General features: G+C 36.8%; 1 protein-coding gene across 22 annotated transcripts in view; it reads right to left on the bottom strand.

Moving 5' to 3' along the window:
- Positions 1–26293, bottom strand: part of ARPP21 (cAMP regulated phosphoprotein 21) — a 197305-nt gene that overhangs the window by 96044 nt on the left and 74968 nt on the right. For 13 of the 22 annotated variants that reach the window (XM_059849107.1, XM_059849099.1, XM_059849126.1 and 10 more), the window contains 6 exons: positions 8437–8605; positions 6590–6752; positions 6149–6190; positions 5711–5743; positions 4734–4823; positions 523–667 (listed from right to left, as the gene is read on the bottom strand). In XM_059849107.1, the coding sequence (XP_059705090.1) occupies positions 523–667; positions 4734–4823; positions 5711–5743; positions 6149–6190; positions 6590–6751 (472 nt within the window). In that variant the 5' untranslated portion in view covers position 6752; positions 8437–8605. Of the gene's footprint in view, positions 1–522; positions 668–4733; positions 4824–5710; positions 5744–6148; positions 6191–6589; positions 6790–8436; positions 8606–26293 lie in introns of all 22 variants that reach the window. The other 9 variants (XM_059849201.1, XM_059849173.1, XM_059849164.1 and 6 more) reach the window with 2 other exon arrangements.

A 26293-nucleotide genomic window follows, 5' to 3' on the forward strand; every position in this document is an offset into this window, starting at 1 on the left:
TTGGTAGGTGGTAATAGAAGATGGTAATGCAGGTTAAATGTCATGGATTAATTTCCTTACAGCATTCAAAATAAATTCTCTGTGAGAGAGAAACAATAATGAAGAGGATTACCCTCTACTACCTACAGTGAACAAGTTACATGCCACTATATTATCATTAATCTAGATAAAAGAGCATTAATGTCTTATGCACTATATACACTTATTATGCAATCACACACATACTTGTATATGTATTTATGTGCTCATACCAACATGGTTAAGCATTCAAAAGATGAATTTTACATTAGAAAATAAATAAAATCTAATAAAAGACCTCAGTTTGGAAGGTTTCTTCACTTAAAAGCCTGATGTTTGTATGAAAAACATTCTTACACATATACATTTTAGGTTCTGAATTTTCTCAAGTGTGTGAAAACACTTGTACTGTGCACATATACACAAATAAAGAAATCCATCCTTGCAAAAATACAATCCTTTCTGCAATGGTAATTTTAATAATTGAAGTATTTTTAAGTTCACCTTTTGATAACATTCTGATCTTGCTTTTTTCACTGGTTTTATCTTTATTTTTATCCTTCTCTTTTTCTTTCTCGGAGTCATCTTTACTAGATTTATCTTCTTCTTGCAAGCTAGGAAAACTTGAAAGCTGGAGTTGGATTGATTCCTGTTAGGAAAAAAAGATAGATAAATTATGGGCAAGATTCAGTATGCTTCCCATGGCTTCCAACCTGCAGATATCATCATTAAACTATGTGTAGCTAGAAAAGTTGAAGCCAGGTACATTTCTTTCCTACTTGAAACACGGCATTTTTTAGCCAGGTGAATGACAATATCTTAGAGGCCAAATTCTAGTGTTAAGTAGGTACTACTTCTCTAATATTTTGAGTATTATAAAATTTAGCCTACTTCTATTAAGGGGACTATATTATTCTACACTTCAGTAGTTCTCCCTTATGACTTTTCAGAATAATGAAATACATTTCATATGGCCTTTTTTAACTATATCATTTAATGCTACATATGTTCTGTGATGATCAATGGATAGATATCTAAAAAAAAATAACTTTTTTCCTTTCACTAGAAAGTCTGCAGGTTGATATGAATTGTTTTGCACAGTAAGTGCAGTATCAGGTAGATGGAGTTTTTTTTGCTCTAATAGTAGAAGAGTGCCACCAAATTCCACACTCCATTGTATACAAGAGGGCTTGCTAACTTATCAGGTAATTCATATTTAAAGATATATGCAGATGTGTCTTTTGCAAAAGGGGGAAAATGTGCCCTGTGATCTTTCAAGGACACTTTAGTAAGTGAACTTCTCTAAGGCACCACAAATTCAGTATTTCGGAGACTGTGAATCCTTTTGAAACATGCTTCAGCTTTAAAAAGTTAGTTTTAAGCAGTTTGAGAATTCAAGCTGGTTTGCATTTTCTAGTTTCTTTAAAGAACTTGCTTTCCCTGCTCACAACATTACTTTATACTGGTTTTGTTTTAACAAAACCCAAATTGTTTTCTTTTTAAGTTACCATGGCATAATTTATGTATTTCAAGAAATCCTATTGGGATTGGTCAAAATTGAAGGAAGCATACTTCTTTGTTTTATTCTTTTAAAGAAAAAAAAAAAGCCATTCCAGAAAACTATATGCTTAAGTAGTGCAAAAAAGCAAATTTTAAGAAAACTGTCATAAAACTCCCTGGAAAAGCAGTTTTATTTAATAGAAGAGAATCAGGCATGCTTGGTAATTTTTTGACATCATGTCAATGAAAACCTAATTTAACCAATACTTGAGATTTTCAGAGTTTCTTGAATGCTAGTGAATTCCCTTCCTTCATTATTTTTTCCAAGAATACTAGCATACCGAAAGATCAAGAGAAAATTTTAAAGTAAGGGGTGTGCTTTTAAGGAACCATTACAAATCCAAAAGATGTTTCCATTAATTATTACAAATTTTAGGTTTCTGAATTCTTTAAAGAACTACGAATCAGCCATCACAAGACACGTAAGACAAGATCCTAATAAAACAAGGCATCAGCATAAACATGCCACAGTAAGACAGAAATTGGTAACTTCTCAGCTTAATCATTATTGACTTTTTGTGAAATTTGAATGTGGCACAAAAGACTTGAAATGAAAAGCATTGTAAAAGAGCAACGAAGACCTGGACCCAAAATTTAACCTGACCTACTACCCTTCATTCCTACTGCTGTTAGTTATGTCTTACACAAAATCTGAGCCTACAGAGGCAAAGAGTGGGAATTCCTGGTCATTTGAGATAAGGATATATTGAGAAATGTTTTCTGAATTGCTCTGTTGCACTCAGAGACCTAATGCTGTGTCTGCTTTCTTTCACTTCAAATGGCAGTTTGATTTCTCATTCTAACAAACTTTGTATCAACTATTTCCAAATAACCCCAAAGGATAACTTGATTCCCTGCCCTGCCCAGAGCAGAGTGACTGTGGTGCTAGCTTTTCAACAGGAGAAAAATGTAACTGGCCACGTTGTTCCCAGGATATTAATCCTAAACTTCACAGTGGTTCTTAAAAATGCACTGATGAAAATGACAGACTTTACAGAAAAGCACATATATGAACATACAGTAAATACTGTTTTACATGTAACGTAATACTGATGTATTTGCACTAGAAAAAACACACAAAAGGGCTGTAGAGTCGTGAAAGCAAGCTACTCTGTATTTTCTTAGATTTTTATTGATTTTTCTCAATAATAAAATACAATGTTAATAAATACATTGATACAAGTATAGTGAACAACAAAATAGATTTTCAAATTGCAATAATAATACACTTCTTGGTCTATAGTATAACATTAAAGGCAACATTTCTTTTAAATAAGGACATAGTGAACCATTGGATAAGCATTCAAGATCAAGTAATACAGGTAAACAAGTTTTTTCCTTATACAGGAAAATGAAGGCAAGTATTCAAATATAAGTACAAACATCAAGTCTGCAGTACAATCCATACTCAGTAGTTCTGGCAAGGTACCGTACATTCTCTGATAATTAATTCCCTGTGGTTTATAAACCATTAAGATAAAATAAAAATTAATAAAAAATAATTCCAAACCAAAAATAAGCTACCTCTCTTCTTAAAGTAAAAGCAAAACAATTTGGTTGGCACAAAACTTCCTGTATCCTTCAGCCAGCCCAGGGAGGAGCCTGCAGGTCCAGCTTTCCATGGCAAAGTTGAGCCTCATTCATCAGTAAAAGGTCAGCAAAAGGAGCAAAAGGGCAATTCCTATCAAAGTAAAGACACCAAGCCAACTGCTTCCTTAGAAAACACTATGGGGTCAAGGGAGATATTTTATCTCTCATAAATATTTTAAGATGGTCAAAGAAATGTTTGCTGAGGCTGGTCAGTCAGGTAAGACCAACGGCTATGTGAAACAGAAACCTCCCCGCTGCCTGGTGTAAGGATAGGGATTTTGCCTCAAAACCTGCCAGTCTCTCTGTAGTTTAGTACAGGTCCTGTGCAGTACAATGTAAACTACCAGTAATGCCTAATACAATCTCTTTATACTGCTCTCCTTCTCGTTCTCCATTAAACAATAGAAAATACAAACAAAATTGGAACAAAAGCCACGCATTTTAAGTAATGCAAGTCAAGCAAAAAGCATCTACCTACAATAGAACAACTGATAAAATAACCTGCCCATCTACTGCATAAGCATCATTGTAGAGCAGCAGAACATGTAAATGTCCTGCTGCTAAACAACTTGGTTTTTGGTCTTTCAATAAAATTAAAAAAATAGAAAAACCTCTCCTTACTTATGAGCTAAGAGGAGAGACAGATTTGTTTCATTTCAAGTCAATAGAGGAAACAGTGAGAAAGTACACTTAAATGTCATTTTTATTTTTGTGCTAAGCTCACAAGAAGCCACTTACTCAAGCTCTCTCGATAGCTGATTTCAGTTGCACATAAACATCTCATAAATTAGAGGCAGTGTTCATCATATTTTGCGTTTTAGTTAGCTGGGTATTTTTAAGCCTTGCTCTCACCAGGCAAGCAAAGAGGAGTAACTGAGGCTTCACTTTTGCTTTTTGGAGTACTTTTTGAAGTTAGTCTGCAAAGACTGCCACCAGTGTTTATTGTCTGAGGTGAGGAATGCAGAGGACAGAACTCTACTAGCTGCTGGGAATACAACACCACCAGTACAGATAAACTCAAATACACGTTTTTTGATATAGTTTAATTTACACTAAGAGTTTAAAAAATGAATGCCACTCAGTAGGAGGCATACCTGGCTCTACCAAGGTATTTTAGAGAATGAAGGATATTTGAATTTTATGTGAAGGGGGACACTGATATGAACTGAAGTCTTAGAAGAACCACAAATCAGAGCATATTCATAACTGTATTTGGTGCAGCCTCGAAAGAGATAGCCTTAAGAGGAAAGAACATATTAATATTCTTTTTGATTGTTACTATTTATTTAAATTTTAAAATCTGAATTCTTTTGAATTCTTTTCCATTTGCTGAAATTTTCAGGGGGTCTGGAAAAAAAAGCAAACAACACCCTGTGATATAGTATAAAACTCGTATTTCAAATTAAAGTTCACGCTAAACCAGTAATAACCATAAAAACATGTTCATTGTCCGATGTAATTTTTCCCCCAAGAAAGACATTGTTAAATGCCCAATTAAGTAACACAATCATGCAACTGGAGATGGAGGTCAACCATGCAGCTAATAGCAATGACTGCAAGTGTACCTGGTTGTCATGAAGATTTTCTGCTCCCGGGCGAGGGGATGACTCTTCACACACAGCAAGACTCCGCACGAGCTTTCCCTTGGCTCCTGACTGAATAAGAGAGAGAGAGAACAAAACAGGAAACACTACTACTGATCCCAAGTCACATAAGCTGCCTACATCAGCTGTTCCCAAATATCCCAAATAACTATTCCCCACCCAGTCTAAAAAAAATGCAATTGCCTGGATATAACATGGATAAAAAAGGGTTCTAAGCAGCAAGACATTTGCCACACAGGGAAGGTGGTGGGTTTCTTTTTGCTTTTATCACTTCCGCTACAGTTCACTCACTTCCACCAAAAATTGTTACAACAAAGAACACACAGTCCAAGTAATTTAACATAAACTCAAGGGCTCCTTTTGTCATTTGGTTTGGGTTTTTTTTTTCGTTTGTTCTGGGAGTCCTTCCCCTTCTTCTAGTAGTATATATCCAAGAAACATGGACAATAAAATATAAGTCTATTACAGATCTGCACTTAAAAAATTAAAAGAAGTTTTTTAGGGTTCTATTTGTTTCTAGAAGCTCCTTTCCACACCTGCCCCCACCCATCCCCCCCCTTAGGGAGCTAGTCAATCTCTGTTTCTTTATGTCAAGATTATTCCATTAAAATAAAATTCCAACAGAAACATTAATTACTAAAGCAAAAGGAGAATGCTTTCTTTTTCCAGTGGTGCATAGAAGCACCCATGCTGTCTAACACAAGGACACAGCAAGCCCAGCAGCATTAAATTAGAATGGATAAAGGGAAGCCTGACACATTCTATCTGGAGGCAGTTCTTTGCCTTTGTGTAAAAGGATACAGGGTAGGGGGCATGAAAAAACCTGCAACACTAACAAAAAACTCAACCAGACAAGTTATGAAAAAAAGTAATTTTGATTGCAGAAAGACACTTAACTGAAATCCTTCATCCTACTCCAAACAGAGATGGACCCTTACCTTGGATCTCTTTTTCTGATTTGCCCCTCGTTTCTGGGTATAGCAAAAAAAGAGAAGCAGTTATCACTTCAGTGGACAGTGAGCATAATGAAAGCATTACCAGTAAAGAGACTAAATCACTTCTATCTGATGTTTTAAATCAGTTGCTGACTGCAAAAGCAACTTCCCCAAACCAAGTTTGGAAAGCAGGGAAAACCAATAATCATCTCTGTTCATTTTCATTCATTTTACAAACAGGTATAAACAAGAAAAAAAAAAAACATTACACAGTGTTCTGTAATTTTGCATATAATAAAAATGTAAGAAAAGGTATACTTAAGGAAATGCTCCCCCTCTCCAAATTCCTCTTAAATTGTCGTCTCCCCCTTTATTTTTTTATTCGATTGAGCAAAAAGGATTAAAAACCCCTCATCCGATAAAGTCTTCTTATCAAATTACCTTCTTAGGCTTTGCATAACAACTTTTTGTTGGCAGTAATACCTATAAACCAAACCACACATTAAGTAATTATTTATTAGTATTACCTGTAAATTCATGAGATCAAGGTAGTTTTCTAAATCCCCAAAGAGGGAAAACAGTCAAATGTCTCACCAAGCTTTAAAACAGATGTCTAGATATTAACTTTGCAGAAAAAGTAATACCATGGACAGCAGCCTAAAGAGCTTGAAAGGTGTAACAAATAACAACATTTATTTTATATTGAAATAAAAGAACCCAAAATGAATAAATAAATAAATAATTTTAAAAGGAAAAAATAGAAACAGTCTCAAAATCATAAGAAAAATGGGGCAAGTGTAGGCAATGAAAGAAATAACAGAAATGGAAAAATAATGTTAACACATTGATATCTAAAATGCCCATTCACTAGTCCTCTCTTACCTGCAGCTCTGTCTTGGAATCACTGAGCTTCTCCTCCTCTACTTCTGAGCTTTCAGATTTGTTAAGAACACAGTTGTCCGGGTTGGCTTCAGAGATGGCAGTCTCCTGCTCTTTTGCAGCTTCTTCTGCTGTCTCCTGGTTCAATTTACCTTGCTCAGACATTCTTCCAGACAGAAATTAAAATAACAAGATTTGGTGACCTAAATGGTCAAGATACCACGACACAAACACACACATAAAAAAATTGGGGATGAAATTTATTTTTTTCTTTTAATTCCAAATTTCAATTCCCTTGATAAACAAACCAAAATGTGGAGTTTGGGAGTGGAAAACTATGTATGTCTCAGCTGAAGAGATGTACTGAATCAACAACATTGGTTAACAGCAGAATTGTGTCAGGTTAAGCAAGCAGATCTGAACAAACTTTGTGGAGGGCAGATTTAAGGTAATGTGCTGAGATTCCCCAGCCCCACCCCAAGGACTGTCAAGGTTCAGGCAGGGACAGTGAAGGATTCTCTACCACAAAGCTCCATGGTACCAGGCAAAAAGGACCCAGTCTAGGTCTCTGGCATCTTGATGCTCCCCTCCTCTAATTTTATTTTTCAATTTTCTTTGAATAAAAATAATAGCCAAGCAAACAGAAAAAAGAACCAAGCATTAGCACTGTTTTTAATATTCAGCCGTGGGTTTTATGCATAGCAGAAGCCATGGTCCCCATTATCACTATAAATATATATTTCTCTTTTTTTTTTTTTTTAAAGGTAATAATTCAAGATAAATATGAACTCTAAATTTGGCAATAAAGCTATCACGGTCAACATTTTCAGGGATCAAACCAACAGCTCCATTATTAAAACCTTAAGCCTCTTCTCAAAACCTATGTCACTCTTCAGTACTAGGAAAATTGTACAGAAAGCCCTTGGCAGGTACTTCTAATGAAGAATTCTCAACTGAACTGCATTTACTCTCAGCTTACAATGGGGCTGTTGTACAGAAGCTTTAAAGGCTTTTCAGAGTTAAAGCCTATTATTTTCTCTCTCTTTCTCTGCCCCCAGATCCCTCCTGAAGACTCCCCCACTGATCAATTGTCAAAGAAGACTCATGAATAATTTACCTTTTCTTTCCCCATCCACTTCACTTAGGAAGCATCTTCAAGAAAAACAACTGTATTTGAAAAGTGAAGTTATTTCAGGAAGGGCCTTTTGCAACATATTGCCACTTCTCAACAGTGAAATGGGAGCTATGAAGCAAAATCACACTTTGCCATCTTTCTTCTTAAAGTTTGAAATTAGAAATTCAACAGAACCAGTATAGCTTACCTTAATTCTTTAAGCCATGTTTTAAGTGAAAAAACCTAAAGCATACTGAGTTATAAGCACTTATTTCTCCCACGTTTTGTTTCTGTTTTCACATTGCAAGCAAATACTATTTCCTGTATAATCTTCCAGTTTGAGAAGGACTGTGAACTTCACAAGAAATCAAGCTCTAAGTTTCATAAACAACTTGAATGGAATATGAAACTAACCTGAAGCTTGACTTGTCTTACTGTGAGCTAATTTGTGATTTTCCTTTCTCCCACCACTATCCCCAAGAAGGCCGATGATTTTGGCTATTCTGCAGTTACGACTGAAACTTAAACTGCTTTGATGAAAATTCAAAACATGAGCTTCAAGACATTCAACTGGTCTGTTAAATAACCCTTAATTTGATCAGGATTTTCATCAAGAAATGCACATGCACGCACAAGCTCCTCATGAGCAGATTCACCTGCAGCTCGTCTACATGCTTTACACAGTGCTCACAAAAACAATGACACTGGGATCAGCTGCACCAAAGAAGCCGTTTACCTGAAAAACTGCTATAATTCCAACTGCCTTTCTAGCGTCTTCTGTTGGTCTTTGCTGGTTAAGTCCACACAAATGATCAACGGCAACGTGAGTCCCATGTCCCTATTAACAGTTCAGAGTGCCAATCTCCATGCTGGTCCTTCGGAGAGCTTGACGCACCATAGTCAACCTGGAAAAGACGAAAAATAAATAACACCGGCAGTGATCATGGCACAAGGGAGGGGTGCAAAAGACAGGACCAGATTTCTAAAACTAATGACCAGTTTCCAGCAAGTCACTTTCACAGCTTGATCCAGCTCCACCTGTCTCAAAACTGCCTGCTTCTTCTCTAATGAAGGCTAGAGCCGGCTGTTCAAGTCATAACAGCTCCTACGCAAGAAGCTAAAATTAACAATTGCATTATGCACTGAAGATTACTCATTTCAATTCTAACCTTTTTTAGCGAATTCCAGCACTTTTCATTAAAAAAAAAAAATATATATACATATTTATATAAAAGCTCATCTGTTTGCTTCAACAGAAATCAATGACGGAATGAGGAGAAAAGATTTGCCAGCTTTTTAACTATGGCTTCTGCTCCAATTAAAACTTCAACAGTCAAACACTATTGAAAAAATAGCTAGGTGGGCGCTTTTAGAAAGCGATCTGCTTTACCAGGGTAGTGAACTGAGGTGTTAATTAAATAAGCTGAATAATATTTGAAATTATCCAGAATGGGAGGAGGACGAGGAGGAGAAGGAAGAAATCCTATTCCCTGAACAAAATCCACTGAAAAAAATTCTTCAGAAGCACTTTGTGAGGAGGAAAAATGAGATTTCCATGTTATGGTTTGAGAAATAAACCTAAAGAAAAAGTTGCCTCAGCAATGCAACTTTTACTGTTCATCGGGATTGGGTTTGCCAGCTGAATAGCTGATTTAACAGAAAAACAAGCATTTTAGGATGAGTCAGACTGATTTACAGGCCACGGCCATGTGCTGAACTGCCTTGATACGACAGGCAGCTCTTCTCAAGACTTGCATGTGAGTCATGGCTGAAGCAGTCAGTGCAGACACACAAAACCAGGAAATAGAAAGCACATATCATTCTTCTGGGAGGGGGGGGGAGCCAAGCAAGAATAATGGGAGATGATTTTCTGGTTTTTTGATTTTTACCAGACTCCTAGTGTCTTCAGCATATTTTACATTGTGGACGGCTGCAATTGCCACACAGCACGTGTGTACACACTGCAACTTGCCATGTGAAAAGAGCTGAATTTGCTGCACCAGAAGTGGAGTTTAGCCTTTCACAATATTCCAGTCTTGCTCTCTCTGGGAGCTGTGGCACACAGAGGAGACCAGCAGGCAGTTCTGTAAACTATCACTGCCATCCTGCAAATTTATAAACACAACTATTTCTTTTCCTCCAACCATTTCATAATTTGTAGAGAGTAATATAAGTATACCTACTAGGTTTTTGGCATTTCTTGCAGGATATTTTTGGAAATTCTAGCTCATTAGAAATGTAGGCTCACAATGAGAGTGAAAGAACACCATGGAAAACTAAGTACTCAGGCACATGCAAAAGTATCCCATGGAGCCAATACTTAGCAAGCAAAGAGTGAATAAACCACTGACTCAAAATCGTTTGCTCATACTCATCTTCCAATGACTGTTTCCCCCACACTTCCAAAAGAGAGATGGGAGGGGGTAAGGAGAGAGAATCAACCAAAATCAATCACAAACCAAAAATCCCAAAGAAGTGCAGTACATGAAGGTTTCACCTGGAAAACAGCCAACCAGGAAATAGACTGCTGTAATCAAAAGCCTCCAAAACCAACAGAGACACAGATATCTGAACCAAAATCAGAACACACACAAAATTTATTGCAGAACTCTCCAGTGTGACCATAAGACAAATAAACAGAGCAAAACAAACACCAGACAACAAACCAATCAACCAAAGGTTATCATACGCAGCAGGTGAAGAGATCTGCCAAGACATGGTCTTGTGCACAGATGCTCAACATCATCTTATCATGCTTTACCCAAAGCAAATTTCATTATAAAATGCGTTCCCCATATTGCTACACTTAAGACTTCTGAAGACAAATAATTTTTCACTGGCAATGTACAAGAAGACCACAGAATCTTAAATTAAAACAAAAAAAGCCGTCCATAAATTTCCCCAAGAAAACACAAGAACGTGGGAAATAATCTTACAGTGTACAGCTACCATCCTCAAACCCAGAAAAACAATGTCTGTCAGGATGATTTTTTTAAAGAAATCCTTCATAATTATCTTCTGGGAAACAAAAAGAAGGCAAGAAGAAGTGAGACATATAGCAATCAATTCCAGCTCTTCACCTTCCCTTAATACAGATTTCCTCCTCCTTTATTAAGCAATTTAGAAATGATGACTAATCATTTACATACTACAATACGTAAAATACACTTCTGGTTGTTTGGGTGGGTTTTCAGAGGGACTCAAGTTTCCATGAAACATTTCAAATATAAATAACAAAAAGGAATCAGTCAGAAAATAGCCGTTAAAAGTGAGACATTTTTGTTGGAAGTGTGTCTCTGTTTCTCGTATATTTGCAGGATATCTCGCTATTCAGTGATGAGTGTACTTTTTACTAGTGTCAGTGCTGCAATGACAGCACTGCTATGGAAAAACACACTGGATTATTCTCTTTCTTGTGCATCAACAGAAATGTCAGGGATGACTTGACTGTCAAAACCTTCAGTACCAAAGTGACGCAAAAGGCTGAACAAAAGCACTTCTGTTTTTGATCCTCAGGTAGAAACCACAGAGCTTGTTGCTAGGCAAAAACCACCCTCTTGATATGCAAGGGAACAAAATTTCATCGGGTGTTGGGATCTTAGCAGTCTACAGGAGCTTGCGGCAAAATTTGAGCCCCTGATTCCTTAAAATAACTTGAGTATTGCATACAGCAAAATGACAGAAAATACAGGGACACACCAAGTCACTTGTAGGTCCACTTTAATGGAAATAGGATCTGTTTGTACGGAATTTATAAGCACCAGCTGCTCAGCATACACTGTGGGATGGGAATGCTGACTTTTTTTTTCTCAAATTCTTTTCCTTTTAACAGGATTTTCATTTTAGAAGCTGAAGGTACTACTGAGCTTGAACAACTACAGTCAGAGCTTGAAGAGAAAGGGATGGAAGAAGGCGTGGATGGTCATATACATTCATACAACACATACCACGCAAATTCCAAGAAAAGTCTGTGGGAAGGAATACAATTAATTTAATGCAAGAGTTTAAAAACTATACCCAGAAGAAGAACTGTCAAAAAAAAAAAAACAAAAAACCAGAAGAGAAAAGCAAGCAAAGGTGTTAGAAAGCCCTATGCAACGAGCACCTCAGAGCTCACCATCAACTGAAATTCAAGAGAGACATCTGACAAAGCCCTCAGAGGCCACTACAGGTGAGCAAGCCCCTTCTGTATTATGTATGAGGTGTTTTGAGGGCCTCAAAGGTACACATGGTGAAGCAGGCATTTCAAGATCATTATGCTCCCAGTGTCACACATTTCCTCTCTCAGGGAGATGAGCAGGCTTTAAGGCCAAAGAGCACACTCTTAACCACGAGCAGGGAGCAGCAAGCAGGACAGAACTCAGAGTGAATTCCAAGGGCATTTCTTCAAGCAAATCTGACAAGCACAGAGGTTAAAGTCATTCCAAAGTTCAAACAGATCCTGCTACTGAAAACTTGCTGACGCTGCCCATATCTGTATGCCAGGATCCTTCTCATCCCATCATGATTCTCCATTCTCAAGAATGGTTTGTAGGTATGACTCCACAGGGTGGGAGCAGAGTTGTCAGTTGGGCTTTCCACTACGCAATATAAACCTCACCCATACGTATCAAGAAAGGTTTGACTCATTATTGCTAAATCACTCATCAGACTCCTGGAAGCCACTGGAAATGGACTCCAGCATTATCTTAAGATTATCAGCAAGCACAACCCCTAATTTTGCCAAATTTTTATGTCTTAAACCATAAACTTCCTGTTATTTGACACTTACTTAAATATTCTTGTTTCTACCATTAGGAAAATCAAAGAAAATCTCAGGTTTCATAATGAAAACAAAAGCTTCAACTCAACTCTTTGGTGTCTTCAAAGAAAACATTCATGATATAAAATGTATTGTCAAAAAAAAAAAAAACAACAAAAAACAAACCCCCAAACAACACCCCCACCAAGCACAAAAAGGCAAGTAAAATAAATCCTGCAGTTTTAGATCAAACACACTACTACTCAGGTGTCCATCTCCAAGTCATTAGGACTAGTCCTAGTCCTAGTCTTTACATCATTAGACTGCATGCTTCTTTCATTGTTTTCCCACATTTCCCAAAGAAATACATAAATGCACTTGGAAGCCAGTGTATTAGCAGAGCAGAATAATAATCCATACCAGCTCTCATATCAAAATGCTTTAGTATGAAAAAAAACCCACTAAGCTTAAAGCTGTGAAATGCATGGAATCCTACAAGTTCACTGATTGTTAAAAGACTGAAGACTAAACCTTAAAAAAGAGTGTAAAAATATTTGTAATTGAAGTATTTGATGTTGTATTTTATTTCCCACCTGCTCCTCCTCCTCACATTGTCCCTCCCTTCTTCATCATCACTAAAAAACTAAATAGTGTGATTGCCTATATTTTCTGCTCCTGCATGCCACAGACCTCTACAAATAAAAGGTTATTTAGACTCATTTACTGATGGCACTTTACCAGAAACTGTCAGCAGATGCTATTTTTTCCCATGAGTTAAAAAAACATGAGCATCTGCATACAAGCAACAGTGCAGAGGCCCCTGACCCAGCTTCAACAGGCCAGCAATCAACCATCAGTGGCAGTGGCAGCCAAATTTTGATGAAAACAGGGCAGACTGAAACACACTGAACTAGACTTCAAATCCTATACAAAAAAACAGTTGTCTCTGAAAAGAGGCAACTGGATAATATCGAGCAGCCTCCCAGCTGAAATGTCTGTCTTGGAATGGCACTGGCTCTCATCTCAATCTGCATGTGAAACCCAGCATTTACAAATAATAGCAAGGATTCTCAAAAACAGTTTAACAACCAAAGAAAAATCCCAGAAGCAAATGAACTTTTTGTGGTGTACACCTGATTGCTTTTTTCAAAGAGATCCTCTTGTTACTAACAGATTGCCACCAATATTTTTCCACTTTAATCCCCTGTCAGACGACCTCATGTCAATGCCATCATCTTCAGACAAGTAATAGATGTTCCCTCCAGCTTGTTATATTTCTGCAAAACTAGAAGTTTTACCCAGAAAAATAAATATAGATGGTCTATAGGGAGAGTCTGCTTTGTTTTAATACTTAAGATAAGGCTTGGGGGGAAAAAAAAAAAAGCTCTTTTATCTGTCACCATGATCATTTGAAGTCTTCCAGGATCAGCATGAAAAGATATGAGGCTGAGTGATCTGGCTAATAAATGTCAATCACACAACTTTTGTAGGAACTGAGTAACACCCAAACTTTTAACAAGCTAATCAGATGTACAAATCAGCACTCCTGGAATGAGCTGTTTGCTTTAGAACAGCCTTCAACACCACCTCATGCATTTCAAACACACACGCCAAATTTTCTCTCATTCCCTTACAAAACCTGACAAATTTCCCTAAAATCAAAGTCATTACATTAACTGGTCCCACTGCTGGGTGGTGGAAAACAGCACAAGACTCATGAGTCCAAAGAGAGAGACAGTGAGGTTCCAAGCCATCCTCAATGCACACAGATCTCCTTGAAACACACAAAAGTCATTTTCCTTAAAACCCGTAATGGAAACAATAGCCAGCATGGGCAAATACACAATTCAAATGGAAAGAGGGACCAAAACTCATCTTCCCAGACAATTAGGTCCTATTTCTCAGCTACTGAAGATAATTATATCACAAAGTCCTCTTTAGAGACCAATATCTTTATTTTATGACTAGATGACGTCCAGGGAGGATGCTTTACTAATTTTGCTGTAAGGATGTTCAAGAATCTCACTGTTTTTTCAGGACATCATCTCCATTACCCCATCGTACACATCAAATACTTTATACATTTTTCTTACTGTGCCAGTTTAATTAGCTTTCTTGATTTTACAATAGTTTTGTCTTCCTGTGGGAATTAACTGCCTATCACCTCATCATTTGTTGTTAGGTTTAAAGAAGCCCATTCCTTTTAGTTGCCAGTAAAACAGGTCTGCATTGTTTCCATTGCTATCCACCTCTAGTCTGTTTTTCTTTTTTTTTTTTTTTTTTGGTCAATTAACATTCTGCTTCATCATTTCCTCACTTGTCACCAAGACTACACTCTGGACACATGTTCCTCCTTCTCCACCCTTCAATACACAGTGGTGAGCACACCAGAGGAGCTCTGTTTCCACAAAATCTAAAACCAGTTTAAAGACAATGAATAACACAAGGAGATCCCAGAAGGAATACTATCATTTCAATATGAAACCCTGATCAACAGCACAGCCTAAATGAACCTGGGCTCCTCACAAAGGGGTCTCAGCAGTGCTGAGGGCAAATCAGAGCTACTGTAAACAGCCAGAGTGTGGCTGTTGAACTGAAGTGATGAGGCTACAGGTACCCAGCACAAGCTCAGTGAGATAATTAAAGCTGCTGGTGTGATGTCATGATACACTTCCATGCATAATGAAATCTGGTGGAATATACAGTTTACACTAATTTTGACTTTTATAGAATAGAAGCTCTTGAAACATTTCTTGTTTCTCTAAGTCAAGCCATCCCTACTCTTTCTTCTTTCAATGCCTTCTCTTTGCCATTTCAATCACGTAGCTACACATTATGTCCATTTTGCTTTACACACAGAACTACAAGATCAACTTATTTCTTTACTCAGCTCCTCCTAAAGCTTAAGGATTTCACTAGAAAACCTAAGCACTGCGCATCTGCATTTTGAGCACATATGCCTTTGAAGAATTCAGTCTAAGTATACTGCAGGTAATGAACGAGCAGCCAGCTGAGCCATCCTTCATCATTCACTAATAACCAAACACAAAACAGTTCAGTCCAAGGGGTGGAAAAAAAGCCCACAACATCCCTAAATAAAAGAAACAAAACAACTTTGTACACTACTAGCACAGTATTTTAAAATACATAACAGTAAATAGATGGTCCATAACTTATGAGCAATTGCTTTACACTTCTTCCAATATCACCAGGGGATGGAAGCATAAACTGATGAAAATACATCAGGAACTGACCAAGTATCACCGAGTTGCACATGTGCTTGTCCTGATCTCTTTCTTTCCCAATTTATATAATAGCTCCTATATTTCATCCTGCCATTTCTTGACAAATTAGGTGCATTTTCACTAGCACAAGCTTAATTGGCAAATCCTGAAAGAAAATAATTGCTAAGAGCAAAGCAGCATTACACTGATGAAACAGACATGAGCTTAACAACCAGAACTGCCTTGGCAGACAAACACTGACTGCAAAACAGCAAAAAGCTTTCATGTAAGAATTGACAGAAAAAAATTTACTTTATTTTCCTTCAAAAGTCTCTTCTGATTACCAGAATTAAACATAGCAGCTAATCCTGCTTTCCTAAAGCCATTTTCTGAAACAACACCAGGCTGCAGCTGAAGTAAAATTCTTCATTCCAGAAAAAAACCCCAACAAAACCAAAAGTAAAGATAATAAAGATTAAAAAACAAAATCAAAAAAGCACCATCTTACACTATGAGACGTCCCCTCATGTACTCTGCTGCTCAGAAAGTGCAATTTATACTTCTAAAATTCAAAGACAACTCATATCAAGCTTGCTTCAATGCTTAGTAAGTTTTCTAAGCTCTTATTTCAGCCAAGTCTTCTCTATCAAAACCCACAAAGGCTAGATAGATCCTTTGAGAGTTCCCAGTACCAGATGGTTTTATACTTTTTAATATATAATTTTATTAGTTTTTCTTAGCTATAGGAAAATATATTTTAATGTATTTAATCTATACATATTTACATTTGAATATAGGCTATTTGTACTTTATGAAAACACAAGAATCCCATTTTGTTGGTTGCAATTTTGTCTGGTCTAAGGCAACGCATATAAGCAATAAATACAATACATTACAAAAAGAAGCCTTAAGTATGCCATGGATTGTATTCAATACAATCCATGTTGCCATGGTTTCAAAAGGAAATTAAGAAAACTGCCAATTATACGTAAAAATTATAAGTCAAAAGGCCTAATTATTAACTGCATGTTACAAAAGCCAATGAAAGCATTAGATGTTTTTGCATAATGCTCCAAGCACTGGAGTGCCAAATAACCTCAACTTATGCTCACTTGTAGAAATAAAAAAAAAATTGAGCTTTTTAACTTTTGTCACTTCCCTTGTCATGTGAAAAAGAGATTAAAACCCATCCTAAAATATATATTGTTATACACCACATTTCCTCCTTAGCAGCTTCAAGACAATGTGTTACACATTCCAATCATCTGCTGAAGAAACAAAGGAAGACATTCAACTATGAAATACCAGTCAGGTATTTTCAATGTCACCCCCATGGCCAGCAAGAGGAAGAAATCCTCTTCAGAAACAGTTACAATTGTCAAGAGAAAAAAGGCAGAAGCTCAGGTTCACAGAACAGGCAATGCCAGTTCACAGGATCTGCAGCTTTGGCTTCTGAAAAGATCTTGCCAGAAACCCTGTGGTTTCAACATTATGTTTGCCTTTTCCAGTGGGTAATTCCAGGCTCCCTGTGATGTTGTGAACAAAAGAAAAAGTAGAAAAAGTGTTTCAATGTCTGATTGTGTTTTTCAGGACAGAAATTATGATATATTTATAAGAGAGAGAAGCAGTTTTGTAAAAAGCATAATTGGCCACCTCACATACACCCAGCCAGAAAGCTTCATGACACATGAACTAATAAAAGAGCAATGAATACCCAGAAGAAATCAAATATTCAAGCCAATGTCTCCAAGGAATATGTTATATTAAATTTAAGCTAGGAAATATATATATATTTAATCCAAAAGGACATTCAAAAAACAATCAGAAAAACAGTGAGCTTTTCCAGTACTTTAAATCTTGTTATACAGATTGAAGCCTCCAGAAGTTCAAATATGATTTTAAAAAAACTCCTATAATATCAAGAATTGTGTTTACCTGCAGTGAAACAATCTGTCTTATTTGGCACTAGAAACCACTAACTACATCAATGATCTAAAAATACTGAGATTTAAATTACAGGAGAGAGGTGTGGGACCAAAGCTCTACAGCCTGCAATGCATTTGATTTCCACTGCAGAACGGCCATATCATCACATTTTTTTTCATTGCTGGGCTCAGTAACAGGGAAAACAAAAATACAATTATCAAGCACAACACCAAAATCACAGGGGAGAATACACTGCATGAAATTTGAAGAAGAAAAATGTAGGTGGTAGAAATTTATTATGATATGTATTAGAGACAGCTCTATGCTAAAAATTCTTTAAAGTAAAGATGTATTTCCAGGCTTGAGTTCCAGTCTGACCCTTAAATGAGACTGTTAAATGGGGCTTTCTTTTCAAAGTTTTTTGGAAAAAAAAAAATTCATAATATTTCAAGAAGGTATCTCTAAGATTTCAGAATTTAATGAGTACTTCAAAACTTCAGTTGCCTTAAATTATGTAGCTAGAATTTCACATTGGCTGCTTCTGGATATTTTGGCGGAATTCAGCATAATCCGGTCACTCTCTTGTTTCTACCTTTAAACATTTTAAAAAATTCACCTGTGAATTAATGTTTTTTCACCTCTGTACCCAAATTTAGAGTCTAGGCTGACCTTGCCCTTCCAAGAACTGAACCCATCCTGTTGTGTAGAACACAAAGTCTGTTTGGTTAATTAGTTCTTCGCATGTAACACCATGCCATTTGAGCCTCAGGATATATTTTGATACCGTCAAGATTTTCAAAGGCTGATGAAACATGACACAACTATGAGAAACGGCAAGTAAATAACCACTTCTGTCACTGTAATCTCAGTTCCCCTCAGATCTGTGATCCTTCTTGCAAATCAATCTTCCTAAAGGAAAAAAAAAAGACCCTATCCTTTGTATCATTTATTGTAACACGTCAAAGTGCAATGGCAAGGATTTATGACTTTTGATTCTGATGTTAAAACTTATGTGCCTGAGAACTTTATGCAAAAGACAATATAAGTAATCTACTGTATGCTTCGCTTAATTTATGACACACTCTACAGCAAAACAAATCTTCTGAACAAATACTGATTAAAACCCATTATCTGCCGTACAATTTGAGACACTGAGAGGAGGGAAAGAGAACTGCAATTTCATACAGAAAAATAAAGCAAATATACTATTCCAAAAACAGTCCGTTTGCTACAGTAAGTTTGGTGTCGCAATATCTCAAAATCACACAATTATGACATCCAGTTTATAAGTATTATCTTAAATAAATAAATAAATAGAAGACACACCCTCTCCTTCCCCCTCTGTCCCAAATCCCAAGTAAATATGCTCTGTTTCAAAATGGGGTTAAAAAACTCAGTGGCTTGTTATGTATAGGCGCTGACTATAAGTAAGCTCACCAATATTCCAAATTTCAGCAGATACCACGAGGAGCAAGTGTAAATAACCACAAACTAGCAACTCCGCTAGAGAATCACTGAACTTTCAATAATGCATGACTTCAAAAAAAATCCATACAACTGAGTGAAAGAAAATTAAAAAAATCCCGGTCTAAAATATCAAAACATTTATTACCATAAGAAATACCTTTTTTGACTAAATGAGTAATCACCTGACAGTATAAGCTATGGCCATATTGTAAAAGAACTTGAGAGGACTTGAAAAACTAATTTTACAACAAAATATGTTTGACATTAACTTCAGCTGCTAGGTAATTTAGCTATTCTCCAAAATAACTAAATTAAAATAGCTGTATCTTCGAGCAACCTTCTCTCTCTTCTCCTTAAAACCTCATACTTCAACTGTCAGCTAATTTTCTGTATGCTGATCAGATTTACCTAGGCTGAAGTTTTTTCCTTTTGCTATTTGCCTAGCCTTCTATGCTGCACAGGTGATTTTTTCACTCTCAGAGATGAGCACTGGCTTTTATACACATGTACCATATACACACAATCTGACTAGTTTCATTTTCTTCCCCTAGAAATCTAACAGAAAAGAAAATTAATAAAACTGCTGCATACCTTAAAATTAAAATATCTAGCAGTAGGTTCAGTTCTGGAATTTACTTTTAATTAGATCCATAGCTATCTCCAGTCTGAGAAGTTGTGGGCACACTACAGGCTGTCTTCTAAATAGCAAAGTAATATCTTCAGAAAATATCCATTATTTCGGAAGGACCAAGCATAGGTCCATCAGCAACTCCTACAACCACCCATGCAGACCAATATGTTAAAGGCTCAACAACACCCAAAAAACTAGGTTGGATTCAAGTTGAGAAGTGGGCCACAAAAGCCTTGATCCTCAAAAGCTCCTGCGTGCATGGAGACCTGAACCAACCTCAAGCCTGTGATTTCATTCTTACATCTAACGGATACTGCTTGCATCAGAGAAAAATGAAATGGATAAGCCCTCAATGAACAGCAATATTTCTCTCTTCTTTCTACCCTTCTTCTGAATCTTGGTTCTCCTAAAAGAGCTTCAGAATTAGACAGCCAGCTAAACTAATATGTACATTTGTTTGGAAAACAAATGTACATGTTAGTACCTGCATGCTAGTACAGGACCATAAAAATAGTTGGGTTTACCAACAGCAAACCCCACCCTCACCTATAAACAAGGAGTCTGGAAGCTGTGTGAGTCAGAGCTACTCACACAGTACATGTTCCAACACTCATTCAAGACTGTCAGCAACTGCAAAACTGCACAGATAACATCTGTGAAGCCACATAAAGCTGTAACTGTTTTTAAAGGATTTCAGATAGCACTGTGCTTTTAAAGTTAAAATTGCCATTTTAACTAGAATTAACAAGTTAAATAGATTGCATCCTGTTTGATGAGGGAAATACTTTTTCGACTGTGTTTATCCAGAATCCTCCACATTTTGACAGGAGCTGCCTCGGGCTACCATAATACAGGAAGGAAATCCACCAAAATGAGACAAGAATGTGGTAAGGACATTTAGGGAGGAAGCCCCATCTTGACTAAAAACATAAAACACCTATCATGATTCTGCTCATCAGAATATAGAATAAAGAATAACAATAAATATAAGGACACTTAAACATTCATAAACCTCCAAGGACAGCTGGACACCAAAATATCACAGACCCTTACAAAAATTCCAGTTTCCTATCACAATAGGATAAAACCAAACAGAATTTCTGCACTTGAACTCCAATTATAGCAAGTTAACCAAAATCATTGTAAATGCAATACCCAGCTGTCAGTTATAAATGATCCTGCTGCTCCACACAAACTCCTCTTGATTTAAATGGGAGTCATAAGAGGAGGAGGATGGTGGAACACCTGAAGAACAACAGTAACGTTGACACTGAAAATGGATCTATCTTTTTGAACTAAACAGAAATAATCAGACTCTCACATGGCCAGTATCAGACCAGTCCTCCTGGTCCTGCAAGTTACATATGAAACCTTCATTGTCTGAAAGCTAAAACATTCAAACATTAGAATCAAATCAAGCAGATTAAAGGACGGATGACACTGAAAGCAGACTAAAAGGAGATGACCACAGCTCACGAGTCCCAGCACTAGTGAACAGAGCCAGACTTGCAATGCTGCCATAGCAGCTTGCAGAGGTTAGCTTCAGCAACCCCTGAGAGTTCACTTCTGCTCAGCTCAGGGCTTTAGAAACATTCCTGATACCTACATGGTGCAGCCTTGGCACAGGAACTGTTAATTGTACAGCAGTAGAAAAACCAAGGGCTTGCTAGATTGCAAAATGGCATGACACGAATAGGCAGAATACAAACGCAATTAAAGTATCCCTTCAGTTGTCTGTAAGCCAAAGAATTAATATTTCAAACTGTTTTTCTAAAATATTTATCCAAGATCATTTAAAAGAATGTACTGAGATGCAATGTGGCTGTAATGGAGCCCACTGTTTAGCCTTCTCACTTCGCTGCATAATTTAATTTATTTCTCCTTGTAACAGTTTTCATTAAATAAAGGAGAAGGACTGGTTGCTATGCATTTTTCACAGGAATATCAGGGTGGCATTCATGAGCTGATTTTTATCACTAGTGGACACAGAAAAAAATGTTCATGCAAAAGGAAAAAAAAAGAAACATTAATGTTAAATTTCAAAAGATATTTAAAAAAAACACAGAAGTCAAGATTTTCAAAGTGATGGCTCCCACAGCACACATAATGTGTCATAAGAAATATTTCATATTGCTATATTCTATGTTTTATGCAATTTAGCCTAGCTATTATGGTTGTGGAAACCATAAGCAGCCATCCTGCAAATTTCATTCTCAACTGCAACGTTGCACTAAGGGAGTTCTGGTACTTAATTTCCCTGTTTGTTTCAAAAATGAGGGAGGAAAAGATACAAGGAAATAGCACAAGAAAAAGGAGGAAGAACATTTTAATTTCTTTGTGTTCTAATTATTTAAGTCCGTGGTGAATTTGGTACATAAAAATAGCTGAGAGCATGGCGTATTAGGAAAACCAGTGCTTACACTAATCCAGTTTTAAGACACCCTGCAGGCAAATCTGTTATCCCTGGAATGCATTACCCTGCTATCACAGGCAGTGACACCAACACCCTCAAATTCCCCTTTCTGCATCCCCTGTTACGAATGCAGTCAGCCAAGAAAAAGCCTGTGTCTCCTGGACAACTGAAGGACCTTGTATTTCCCATTAACAGCCTCCAGATCTTCTCTAGTTAGAAGGAAATTCTTCCATCTATAACTATATGATCCCCCCCAAAAAATACCAAGCAACGATGGGGTCTGATGATGGAAAAGTCCTGTGCATGGCCAGGAGCTGGGCTCAATGATCCTTGTGGGTCCCTTCTAACCTAGCTTATTCTGTGATTCTGTGAAATTCAATACAAAGGGAAGCAATGCTCCCTCTTTATCCCCAGGAGAGAGATAAGAGTTCTCTGGCCTAACCCACCTTCCTAAAACATACAAAACCACATTATTTTGTAATTCTTACAACATTTGCTGTTGTGTGTTATTTTTTCAGTTTGCATGTTTGTTACTTCCCCATTCCCATTTCATCTTCTCAATATAGACAAAGCCTGAGAAACTACACCACAATTAAACCAAAAGGACTAGACCAATGCTTTAAATATTACTACAACCCTGGATACTAAGCATTGTAACTTCTGGCTTTGGAGATCATTTTCATAAAAAAAAGCAAGCAAATCCCACAAACCCAACTCTGCCCACACACTTCTTGTTTAAAGAGCTTTGTATTTATGTGTTTAATTTTATCTCCTAACGCTGAGTTTCCCACCCATTTAGAGACAGAGCAATTATTAAAAAGCAAAGAATTCTTGCCACTGAACAAGTCTTTTTTTGCCTGTTTTCTCTTGCAAAAATATCCAGACACGCTATTGCTCCTGAAAATTCAAATTTCAAAGCCACAAGAGGATAAATAAAACTCCAATTTTCTTTTAGAAGTGTACTTGAAGAACAAGGAATAGAGAGGGAGTTTACTGCTCTTTCATATTTTTTCCTTAATCTGTTTTTTTTCAATCCTTGTCTGAACCATTACCACCTTAAAGTCAGACAAATTTTAGCCTGCTTCTAGTCTGATGGGATACAGAGGAATAAAAAATCTGAGACTGTTTACATTTGTATATGACTGTAGCCAAAGACAGGTGCAAAGGCTGCCAACTGTAATTGCTCACATATTACCTTATGTGCAATGTTGATTTTTTTTTTTTTATTCAACCAGATGTTAGAATTTGAAAGATTAATGGTCTTCTAAATGGTATTATCTGATAGAACTGCCCAAATTTCAACTGCTAGGTTCAACAGAGGGTCTCGTTTCTTGGAAATCTTTGTTCTGGGAAACATTAAGACCTCACAAAATCAAAATACCAAGGCACTGTCAGAATTGAAAAATACTGAGATAAACAAGCAGCCTCCAGCATTCATATTGGTGGCTTGACAACTCAGAATGGAACAATGGGGCAGGACTTGAGTGCCAGCTGAATGAAACCTGCTCCAGTCATCCTAGTCTACCAAAACCACCATCTCCCTGAAACATACTTCCTTTGACTAATAAAACTTCCACTTCTAAAAAAGCAACATGTCCCAAAATATTTCAACCTAACCAAAAATATTCACAGAATCAAGCTTCACTGCAAGAGGCTTGTGACCAATTCTAAAATATCAAAGGAAGAATAGCTATAGCAGAAGAAATGGATCTTTTCAACAATGGCTTTAAAACCAACAGTGAATGAGAAGCCCAACACTTGTAATATTCTGTCTGCTGTGTGCAAATCTGCTCTACACTCCTTCAAGTTGTGGAGAGCAGAAGGTCACAAGAAAATTTCCATGTGTTATCAGGACTGGCCTGATTTTCGGCTATCTCATCTACTCCAAAATCTTTCATCTCTCTGATTCTGGCTATAAACAGAGCATGACAAGAATATTACTGATTTGAAGGCTCTGGCATACACATTTTCATACTTAGGACAGCCTAAGAAATTATGTATGTTGACATTCCAGTACACTGAACATTCATAAACAGGACACATCAGTTTGATATTCATACGGCTGCGTAAAAACACTCATGATAGGGACAACTAAGAGTATTGACAAGAATTCTGGGAAGTATTAAAAACACAAACCAGGAAAGAAAACACAAAGTAAAACAGGCATTTGAAAGGTATTCTTATTCTGTAACTTTCTGAGAAATCAATTAACTACATTTAGGTTTATCAATATCATAACAATGGTATCAATATCCTTATAACTGTATGTGGGAATTCTTTCTCACACACTGCTAGGAAGAATATCACTTACCTTCTTGAAACAATAAAACCCTGAAGATACAAAGGCATGTCTCACATGCTGTTTGGCTGCATGAATGTGGATCTCTGCCTCTATTACTTCATTTGCCTCCCACCTATGCCTGCTCAATGCAAAGGACTCTTTTTTCAGTGTGTGGGACTAAGAAGGGAAGAGCTGCATATTTGTGTAAACTCTAAGCACAACTGCAAAATACAACTCTTATAGATATTTCATAAGGGAGGCTAGAATAAGTATTTTCAAACAATTTGTAACACTTGTTCTCCTCCTCAAGAGGCTTTTCAGCATAAAAAAACTTTTGAAGCATGAAGTCAAAGAGCAGGGATAATGAAGACAGTCAGTTCCCCTATTTTTGGCGAGTACCACCACTAGCATCCTAACAACTAATAGGCTAATCCCTGAAAAATGACAATGCACTTGGCTATCCAAGCATCGTTCACAGAGCGCTGCAAAATAACTTGCATGCCATTGGTAAAAAACAAGCTGCTAGAAGACCTCCTCTAGAGGATATTCTTTCCCTCCTATTCATTATCAACATGCCTCATGATTATCCTCTGAGCTGTAAAAAATATATCTGAAGTGTTTAACTTCTGGATAGTCACTTTTTTTAGGGATTGCCAAAGTTTCAAATGCAATAGGAGAAACTTGCTTCAATTTCAGTGGAAGTAATTTCCTCGGTATGCGAACATTTAGTATCTTGCAACAACTGATTCAAATATCAGACTGCACTGACTCATTGCCACAGCAGAATTAACAGTATTCCAGCTGAAGCTGTGATTGGCAAAGCTACTGATGCACCCCTCCCACTCCACAGTGCTGTGCAGCCACGGGTTGTAATTCCACCCATGTATTAAACACATTGTTTTAGGCGCCTCGAGATCAGCTTACCTCCTTCTATTCTGAAAATGCTCTGCTCTTTTCTACTGAAATCAAAGCTCTTCTCATTTCAATACAAACACTGAAGATTTTGCATGAGTGACCTGATAAAACTAACCAAAGCACTTAAACAACTTTTTTGAATTCTCTCAAAGTAAAAATGTATGCATAATTTTTCATGGCATCTACTTCTTCAGCTTTTATAATCCCTTATGAAAAAGGCTTGTTGACTTCATATGGTAAATAGTTGTATCAGTCCAAGCATGTAAACCAGTACAAGAACAAATTTCACATACTTTGTTGGAATCTCTGGCAATTCACAATAGGGAGGAAAAAAAAATTACATAGTAAAACAGACCTTGAGGTCTGAAGGGATAATTTAAGTACATTAAATTTATTTCTGTTTCAAGAGACACAACATAAAACTTCTTTCAATGGTCTTTAGTTCTTCTGCCAAGCACTTCTCTGAGCATGTTCCAAACTCAAAATTACCTCCCAGGAGAGTTTCTCAGGTTGGAGCTTTCTTTCATTGTTTCTGGGTTTGCTCCCATATTATAGATTATAGGTTCCAGATGTGAACTGGGAATGGTAAAAAAACCTTACAACCACCACATTTTTGTTTTCTTGGTCCTTTAGAAATTTCTATAGGAACTAAAGGGAGTTAATCAGTTTTTCATCTATACACTGTCTCTTGGGGAAGCCTGATCACAAAGATGTACCATAAAACTTACATATCTCTTTCTCTCTCAAAATGTGGACACTTGTAACTGTACCAGCTTTGTGAAATCACTGAATGTTTACAAAAGAACTGATAGGGCCCTTCTTTTTAAATGAAAAATGGTATTTTAACACTCATTTTTTGGGGGGTTGTTTTTTTTAATAAACACCAATATTACATGTGTGCAACTGGTGCATACACATATTTTTTAAGAAACAGAAATGCTATTAGTTTACTTGGTTAAATTTAACCTAAACATTTTTATGGCTTCCTTCTCTCT

The sequence above is a fragment of the Haemorhous mexicanus genome, chromosome 1 (genome assembly GCF_027477595.1).
Source record: "Haemorhous mexicanus isolate bHaeMex1 chromosome 1, bHaeMex1.pri, whole genome shotgun sequence".
NCBI classification, from domain to species: domain Eukaryota; kingdom Metazoa; phylum Chordata; class Aves; order Passeriformes; family Fringillidae; genus Haemorhous; species Haemorhous mexicanus.